This window comes from Solanum dulcamara, chromosome 5, assembly GCF_947179165.1.
Source record: "Solanum dulcamara chromosome 5, daSolDulc1.2, whole genome shotgun sequence".
Classification (NCBI taxonomy): Eukaryota; Viridiplantae; Streptophyta; class Magnoliopsida; order Solanales; family Solanaceae; genus Solanum; species Solanum dulcamara.
Window position 1 is genome coordinate 1,113,169 of NC_077241.1, and position 9,811 is coordinate 1,122,979.

A 9,811-nucleotide genomic window follows, 5' to 3' on the forward strand; every position below is an offset into this window, starting at 1 on the left:
AACTGCTTAAAATAAGTTCATCCAAATAAATCCAACTATTTATTGAGGCTTATTTTAAGCACAAAATGTCTTTAAGTTGGCCAAAACACTCAAAAAAAAATTAAAAACAGCTTATAAGCAACTTATAAGTCAATCCAAACGGCCTCAGATCCCAAAATTTTAAATTATCAATGAAAATAATTGCAAAAAGAATTTTTTTAAAAATGATTAAATGATACAAATAAAAATTATTGGAAGGAAGTTTTTCTTATTCCTCACTGCCAAGTCAATTAAATGTTTTATCTCAAAATTTTATAGGTTAAAAGGGCAGCCCAGTACACTAGAACTCCTGCTATGCGCAAGGTCCGGGAAAGGGTCCAACTACAAGGGTCTATTATACATAGCTTTACCTTGCATTTCTGCCAGAAGCTGTTTTCAAGACTTGAACTCGTGACTTCCAGGTCACATGACAGCAATTTTACCAGTTACTTTAAGCCTCCTCTTTCAAAAATTTTATAGGTTGAATAGGAAAAATACAAAAAGAAAAAAAAAAGATTAGAGGATGCCAATAAAAATATTAGAGGGGTAAATGTGTAAGCCGTCAAAGTAGGCTCATCTTGAAATTATAGATGTTTTTAACATTCATATACTCCACACCTATTCGCGCATTTATCATGCGTATGATAACTGAGATGGTAGAAATACATTCTTTTTGATTTGACGTCCACACTAAATATGAATCGAATTTATCAACTCCGATTTTTGACTTAGCTCACACAGGCAATCCACCTATAGCCTTTTTTATAGGCACTTATAATTTTGCCTTATAATAAGATACAAAAAAGTGGCATTCATCATTTTTACTGTAGGAGCCCGTTTGGATGGACTTAAAAAAAGTAACTTTTATGTATGAAGTGCTTTTAGAACTTTAAAGTGCTGAAAGTTATTTTTATAAATAAGCAGTTGAGTGTTTGGATAAAAGTGCTTAAATGAGGAAAATTATGTGAATTTTAGGGTTAAAAGAATAAAAAGGGTAGTTTGGGAATTTAGTTAAAATATAAGGGATATAAAAATAATTTCCATGGTCAAAGAAAATGACTTTAAGCACTTAGAAAAAAAAAAGTTAGGAATCCTAACTTTTTATTTTTGACTGACTTTAAGAACTTTATGGCTTAAAGTTAGCATTAGGCAAACACGTCCAAAAGCTGAAAAGGGGCTTTAAGTTGGTTTTGACCAACTTAAAGCCAATCCAAACGGGCTCTAGAAAAAGCTTTATTTGAAGACGGTAATGGTGCAAATACATTTCGTACTTTTAATTCAACTCAAGTTAAAGAAATTTATTCAATGATCACCGCTAATCATCATCTTTCATAATAATATTTCACTATAATAAAGTCTAAATTTTCTTTGAAATTAATTTTATTCTATTATGTTATACTATATGTTCTTTTGTAACAATATTTTGATAATAAAAAAATATCCAAACAAACAACTTAGAAATTTTGAAAAAATTCCTATTTTGTCATTTCACCCCATGAGTAAAATGTTGAGTCTTCAGACCATACACCAAAAATATCTCAAAGTTTGACTGAACAGTCTCACAAACTCGAAGAAAAAATGGGCAACTGTAACAGCTTACCTTCCGACCAAACCACCACCACCACCTCCGGCGCTGGCGCCGGTGGCGCCACTTCAACGCCGAATCAACCTCCGTCGAACACCGGTATCAGAATCATCCCATCCTCACAACCACCACCTCCACGACCACTCTCCGGCATCGGCCGTGTTCTCGGCCGGCCAATGGAGGATGTCCGGTCCATCTACATTTTCGGCGGCGAACTCGGCCGCGGTCAATTCGGAGTCACCTACTTAGTAACTCACAAGCAGACGCGCCAGCAGTTCGCGTGTAAGTCAATCGCCACACGAAAACTCATCAACAAGGACGATGTCGACGACGTCCGCCGTGAAGTTCAGATCATGCACCATCTTACTGGTCACCGGAACATCGTCGAGCTTAAAGGAACGTTTGAGGATAAACATCATGTTCACCTCGTTATGGAACTTTGTGCCGGCGGCGAGCTTTTTGACCGGATAATTGCTAAAGGACACTATTCCGAACGAGCTGCTGCTGGAGTTTGCCGACAGATGGTAACTGTTGTTCACAATTGTCATTCTATGGGAGTTATGCATAGGGATTTAAAACCTGAAAATTTCTTGTTTTTGAGCTCCGATGAAAGTTCACCATTGAAGGCTACTGATTTTGGGCTATCAGTCTTTTTCAAACCAGGTATTATTCGATCACCGATCAATTGCGCCTTACTTTTAAGCTAATTTAGGTCTTCTGTTTGAATTTTCTGTATTAATTTTGCTATATTCTTTCTCTCCATTTCGTTCACACTAATAGCATAATTTTTCACAATTTTGAATACTTTTGCTTTTGCCATCACCACTCTGAAGGAAACTAAGCATCAAACACAAATCTTTTAAGACAATGGGTGCAGAGGTGGAGCCAAGATTTTCAGGAAGGAGATTCAAATGTAAAATAATTATAGGTTCAAATTCCTGAAGGGACAAAACCCCAGTTGTTTCTTCCCATTTGTCTTACTTGGTACCTGATGCTAGTGGGATGGGGCAGGTATCCCGTGGAATTAGTTGAGCGTAAAAACAATTTTGACATTGTGTATATAGTGTATTTTTTCAATGAAGGGATGAACCCCCATTGGGTACGCTAGTTTTACCCATGAGTGGGTGAGTGACGTAGGACCATTTCAAACTCAATTGAAAACCTTATGCAACCAATGAGCAAGAAATGTTATATGCTCTTAACAACCCTGTCCTTTATCCAGAGTTGGAAATGGTTTATGCCGTAGGAACATAGGTGGAATTGGATTATATTACACTTTAGTTATATTACTATATTTTGTTCTCTATATGCATACTACACGCTAAAGGGATTGTTTCATAACTTCATTATAATTGTTTGACTGATTTGTGTTATAGTGAGTTTAAGATGAAATTGTATACTTATGCAATTTAGAAATGTGTTCTCGTCGTATTTATGTTGTTTCTAAGTCATCCCGTCTTGTGTTCCTGCATTGGCACCTGTTGTCGTTTTGAGAAGCCCTGATAGTTTGCTCAGGTAACAGAACAATGTAACAATGCCAAATTTTACTTCTTTTTAGATTTGGTTGGGAACGTATGTAGACTGTGTATATTCAAAAAATTTGAGAAAAGATCCACAAGAAGGGAAAAGCACGTACAATCTATAATTTTTGTTCAAAGTCACATCTTGGATAGCATTCTTGTGCTGGCGCCTGGCTACAATACTATGGAGACTGGGAACTATAGTATTTGCAACACATGAATCTGACCAGATAGATATTTCAAGAATTTAAAGAAAAAGCACAAATATCTGTGGAATACAATTGTATTTTATTAGCTAAATATGACCACTTGAAGAAAAGGTATTGCAGACATGTCTCTTTTAACTTATGTTTTTGTTGGATTTTTAGTTGGACCACTTGTTTACAGCTCTTTGGGATATATTGATGACCTATTCAACCTGAAAAGCACTCGTGGATGCAGGTGATGTGTTCAAAGACCTAGTTGGTAGTGCATATTATGTTGCTCCTGAAGTTTTGCGCCGAGAATATGGACCCGAAGCTGATATTTGGAGTGCTGGAGTTATTCTATACATTCTACTTAGTGGTGTTCCACCATTTTATGGAGGTAACTTCATTTGCTACGTCTAGAATATTTTAGCATTGGATTTTCCTAAAGCTTCTTCATCATTATTGACTTCCTTTTCGTTCGCCACAGAAAGAACTATGGCAGATTCTTTCTTTACCATATAACATCTTCTGTTTGTTGCCCTTGTGCCAAAATATGAAGAAGAAAATGAAGAAACATGTTGTTCAGGAATTGTAATAGAATACATTGAAACTCGACGAAATGGCATAAAAAGTTGTAGAATTTCATACTCATCTTGCAGATATATTTGAACAGCATTATTTGTGTTCCTCTTGTAATTGCCATAATGTAATAATCTAGACTGATTTATCTTACTGATTATATGGTATCTTGCCTTAGCTAGTGTTTTCCTTAGTATCTGAGCATCATTATTTCCGACTCCATATTTGCAACTGGGTTCCCGTAAACTTAGCAAGGAGGTATATACTCCAATTATTTAAAACTATTTGCCAGTCTCAAACTTGGGGAAGCATAGCCTACTTTTAGGCAAACGATTTGTAAGATGTTTTACAAAGTTTTGCTGGGCCTTTTGTTTCCAGTGGTGGATAGCTACCAGAAGTAAACTATACAAGGCAACATTTTTGCATGATATTCTTACAAAATGACTGCTCCGATGTATTTTTCATTGACTTGGATATATTTCTCTTTATTTATACGCAGAGAATGATCAGACCATCTTCGATGCCGTTCTTCGAGGTCATCTTGATTTTTCATCTGATCCTTGGCCTTCAGTATCGAGTAGCGCTAAAGATCTTGTTAAGAAGATGCTACGATCTGATCCTAGGGAAAGGATTTCTGCAGCTGAAGTCCTAAGTAAGATTCAGCTTTAATCAAGATCTCTCATAATACACTGCAGAATATCTTTCTTATATTGTCTCTATTTGGTATGATATTTTTTATTTTAATTAAGAGGAGTACCTTTATTTGTATAGCATCTAGATTCCAGAATTCCTTTAGCTAAGTAATTAGTCTATAAAGTCCGAAAGATTATCCCAATCAGCTATAATAGCGAGTTCATACAAAGATCCAAAGATAGTTCACATTTATATTTCAAACATGGACTTACTCGGATTTTCTTTCAAAGCATCCATGGTTGTTTTCCTTCCACGCATTCCATAGGAGACATGCTCATAGAAATCAATTTTTTCCAAGGAATAACTCTGGTCCTTGTGATAACTTCTACTGGTAGGTTCTGGTATGCATAATTGATGGTTATAATACTTATAATCTCTGGAACGGCCATTTCATACTGTACTATAACTGAAGTAAATATATATGCAAATGTAGATCATCCATGGATGAGAGAAGATGGTGATGCATCTGACAAACCTCTTGACATTGCTGTCTTATCTAGAATGAAACAATTCCGTGCTATGAACAAGCTGAAGAAAGTAGCACTAAAGGTTGAGTCAATATTCAATGTTCTTATTCTTGACGACATAGGCAATTTTTCTCCCTTTCATGTGTTTCCCAACAACTGTGCTTATCTTCTGTTTCCCTAAATTTGTAGGTAATTGCTGAAAATCTCTCTGAAGAAGAAATCATTGGCTTGAAGGAAATGTTCAAATCTATAGACACAGATGACAGTGGGACAATTACATTTGAAGAATTGAAAGCTGGTCTTACAAAAATGGGTACAAAGCTTTCTGAGTCAGAAGTCAGGCAGTTGATGGACGCGGTATTTTCCTGGCCATTCCTTACTTCATGGTTACTGTTCCCTCTTTTTAGCTCATATCTCCTTCTTGCAATTATTCGTCATATTCATTTGACAAATTTGGCAAGCAGTGGATCACTTGTTGAGATGTAAATTTCTGAGAACTAAAAGCTTCTTGGTGAAGCGCATGAACAAGAGATTTACATAGTCCAGCAGAAACACTTCATTTTGGTGATGTGTATCTCGCTAAGTGGCAGTATTTCTTACCCATTGGCAAGTCCACAGCTCTAAATGGATTGTGTTTAATTATTAGATGCTCATAGAAATGATGATGTTCTCAATGCCCTTAAAATCCTTTGACATGAAAAATATTTGGCTTCAAAATACCATGAAGATTGCGTGCATAGAGTGTACTCATTTGCCTAACATGCTTAATGCATAGTCGATAATACAGATATTTGGTTGTTCTTCCAGGCTGATGTTGATGGAAATGGAACAATTGATTACCTTGAGTTCATAACAGCTACGATGCACATGAATCGCATGGAAAGAGAAGATCACTTGTACAAAGCATTTGAGTATTTTGACAAGGATAAAAGCGGGTATGAAGCTATCCACCTGCCCGTTTACTTTGGGTTAACATTCTACTATTTTCTAATCTTGGTCCCTTTAGGTATATTACGATGGAAGAACTGGAGCATGCGCTGAAGGAATACAACATTACTGATGAAAAATCAATAAAAGAGATCATTGCTGAAGTTGACACAGACAATGTACGGTATCCTTTTCTTTTCACAAGTTTATATGATATTTCTATTTACAATATCTAAATGTCTTGTGTTTTTGAGAATTTCTTGTAAAAATACAACAGTAAATGTAATATTTATTTATAAGCAAGTAAAAGTAATGCATGAGTCATGTCGGCACTATTATAAGAAACTATTTAAGTAATGTGAAATGCTTCCCTAGGATTAAACAAGCATTCTCTATAAGAGGAGCAAGAACAACAAAATTTATTTAATACAAAGCCAGCAAGTTTGGAAAGAGGGTTATATGATAGTATAATAATTCTCTAATAATTCATCTATATTGAGAAGATATCCTTGGTCCATTTATAAGAGGGATGTTTTACTGTGTCACTTTGACTCATCCACAATATTTGACACTTGTTACTCTCATTTAAAGATGGCGACACTTTTCACTCTCTCACAAAAGAGTGTCCAATGATTAACCATATCTTTTGAAATACTGAATGTTTTGCCAACTTTTCTTTTGGTCAATTAGGAGATTTTGTAAGAGTGCTTTGATCAAATAGTAAGGACTCTATAGCTTAAACAACGACTGGGAATTGTGCTCGAGATCAGGAGTTGAATCTTTCTCTTTTTTTCTCCCTTTACAAATAGGTCTCTTTCAATGAAGTAAAATTTTGGACAGCCCTTTAGTGAACCGTATTTCTAGCCACTTGTTTGCAGAAATTATGTTTCTTATCAGATTTTGTCAATTGTACAGTTGAACAGAATCAATACAAATCTGTTGTCTTCTGATATTTTCTTAAACTTAATAAGAAAAGAGATATTCTTTTCCTTGAAACAAGAAAGCTGCACCCCCAAAAATAAAAGATTCTCTGAGTGACTTGTGCTTAAACATAATGGTTTCTTTTGGACTGTCATGGAGAAATATTTTTAACCAATTGCAGGATGGAAGAATCAATTACGATGAGTTCGCTGCTATGATGAGGAAAGGTGATCCAGATTTCGTCAACAATAGGCGTCGCAGATGAAACACAACAAAACTCATAAAGCACACCATTTGATTAGCATTGCTGCTCCAGTGAGTTTACCAATGGAACCACTAAAGATCCAAATGGTTCCCGGTTTTTTCTATCTGGGATTGTGAGAGTTTTGGCTCTTCATCCATATCAAACAAAAAAAGTTTCGGCTTTTTTTAATTGGCAGTAGAGTTCCTTGTTGAGTTGAGGTTCTGGTTTGGTGCAGGATGTTCCAATATACAGATATAAGTGGTACAAATCTGGAAAAATAATTGAATGTATAGTATACAATTGATAATGCTGATGTATTGCTTCTTTGGTTCATACTTCAGCCTCTTTGAAACAAATGAAGAGAAAGTCCATTTCTCCTCCTTTGTGTGTGTTTTTCAGCATTACGTTCTTGTTTTGGAACAAGCAATAATTTTGTTAAAATGTATTTGTTGTTCCCACATTTGGTAACAGTAACAGTAGTTTATCTCCAATTGTGGGTATCCTGGGGAAAGTTTGAGTTATATACACCGTCAGTATAGAATCATGAGAATCATGAGGTTTCTCAGGTTCAAGTCCCTGCTGAGGAAAAAACACTAGATGATTTCTTCTCTTCTGTCCTAGTCTTGATAAACAGAGTTATTTGATATATGTTGGTGGTGGGAGGTGATATGTCTTCTATTGAATTAATCGAGGTGCGCGCAAGTTAATCCAAACACCACGGATATTAAAACACATACAGTTGGTATAAATACTTTTTAATACTATTAGGTTATCTATAATTAAGCTTCCTTAAAATGTGGAATTTAAGGATTGTCCAAGGCCAACTTTAACCTGTCAAAGTTTTTAATCGTTCTGCCTTGCCCCATTTAGACAAAAATATCTTTTTAGATTAAGTAATTATATAAAAATATTTTCATTGTTAATTAATCATTGCATAACAAACTATCAAAATTATTCTACTGGAAAAATACTTTTTAATAAATAATTACTGATTTTAGCGATATTTTTTATTTATTATCATTTATATCAATATGTAGCAATATTATGATATATCTACTATGTATTAAAAGTAAATTATGCATGCAATATAAATGTATTATAAGTGTTTTAAAATATATTATATTTGTTTGGTAAGAAATTGACACAATGTATTATAAGTGTATTAAAGTATGTGATAAATAAATTATTCTTGAATAAAACTTGTATTATATGAGTTTTATAAATTATTCTAGCTAATATGTATTAAAATTGTATTATAATTGTATTATAAATATTCAATGAAAAAAATATTATTGCTATAAATAGTAGATATTTTCTTAATGTAGTACATTTATGTAAATTTCCTTTATTCTAAAGTAGTAAAAATATTTAAAAATAGATTTAAGACTTCATTTGATTGAGTATGACAATCAGAGTATTGTTTTTTTTTGGTAATTTTTTCAAAAGCTCATAGTGAAAAAGCTCAATTACAATTTATCCTGACTTTTTTGGTAATTATCCGAATTCTCTTTTTTTTCAGATTTCTGATACATAGGAATGACGTTGATACATAAGTCTTTTTCATGATACATCGCTAGTTGATACAAACCAAACATTGTAATATTAATAAAACTTATGAATCAACTTATAACACATAATATATCATGGACACAACAAAAATAACATTAAAACTTATGTTTTACTGATACATTGTGTGTTTGGTTTGTATCAACTAGCGATGTATCATGAAAAGAACTTATGTATCAAATCGCGATGTATCAGCGTCATTCCTATGTATGAGAAGAGAGATTTTTGAAATTTTTAAAAATGGTATGAAATAATTGAAAATATAAAAATATAAGGTGTGTAATTTGGTAATTTTTCCTTTTTTTTTAATCCTTCTGTGTGGCCCAATGGTTTGGGCTTGGGACTTATATGTTGGATGTCTCAAGTTCGAAATCTCTTGCCAGCAAAAGAAAGGGGTTTGCCTTCTGGACTGAACTTATCGTACTGGGCTTGCCTAATGCGGGTTACCTTTCCTATATAGTTTGCGAGCTATTGCATAAGAGCGGGGATTTTAAAATATGATGGATTCAAATTGAAATGAATTAGACAAATTAAGAAATAGAAAGTGTAAACTTAATTGTCGGTAACTTTTAATTGTACATCAATTGTCTTAAAATTAAGAAGGCATAATACATAAATATGCCCTTTAACTTGGCTTCATTTCACATTTATGCCCTCCAACTTTGGGTGTGCACAAGTAGGCACTTAAACTTGTATAAAATTAAATAAGCAGACACACATGTTCTACGTGACACAATACACGTAAGACGCCACGTATGACACAAATTTTTTATGTAGAAAAAATATGTTATTTGTTCAAGTTTTGGATAGTTAAAGTGTCTACTTGTACATTAATAAAGTTAAAGGTTATAGTTGTCAACTGAATCTAAATTAAGGGTCATATTATGTCAATTAAGAAAGTAATCCCAAATTTAACTTTCTACAACTTTTAATTACAATTACATCAATTATATTTTAAGAAAATAATAAAAAATTAAAAATATGTTAATGATAATTGGTAAAAAAAATTGACAACAAACTATTAAAAAAATACAATTAATACTAATAATAAACACATAATTATTTAAATTTATACCATATGTATTAATAACATTGAATAATTT

General features: G+C 33.5%; 1 protein-coding gene across 1 annotated transcript; it reads left to right on the forward strand.

Annotated features, from left to right (window-relative positions):
* Positions 1–1,490: 1,490 nt before the first annotated feature.
* LOC129888671 (calcium-dependent protein kinase 1) lies at positions 1,491–7,523 on the forward strand. The gene is made up of 8 exons (XM_055963627.1): positions 1,491–2,266; positions 3,565–3,708; positions 4,390–4,542; positions 5,017–5,132; positions 5,240–5,407; positions 5,858–5,985; positions 6,057–6,156; positions 7,080–7,523. Exons 1-8 carry the CDS (start codon positions 1,597–1,599, stop codon positions 7,161–7,163), a joined length of 1,563 nt encoding a protein of 520 aa, XP_055819602.1. The 5' UTR covers positions 1,491–1,596; the 3' UTR covers positions 7,164–7,523.
* Positions 7,524–9,811: the final 2,288 nt, after the last annotated feature.

Bases quoted from the DNA above. Each gene is read 5' to 3' on its own strand.
- LOC129888671 (XM_055963627.1), top strand. From the start codon at position 1,597: ATGGGCAACTGTAACAGCTTACCTTCCGACCAAACCACCACCACCACC. The intron at 5,408-5,857 runs GTATTTTCCTGG...TTGTTCTTCCAG, and splicing joins TCAGGCAGTTGATGGACGCG to GCTGATGTTGATGGAAATGG. The intron at 5,986-6,056 runs GTATGAAGCTAT...TGGTCCCTTTAG, and splicing joins TTTGACAAGGATAAAAGCGG to GTATATTACGATGGAAGAAC.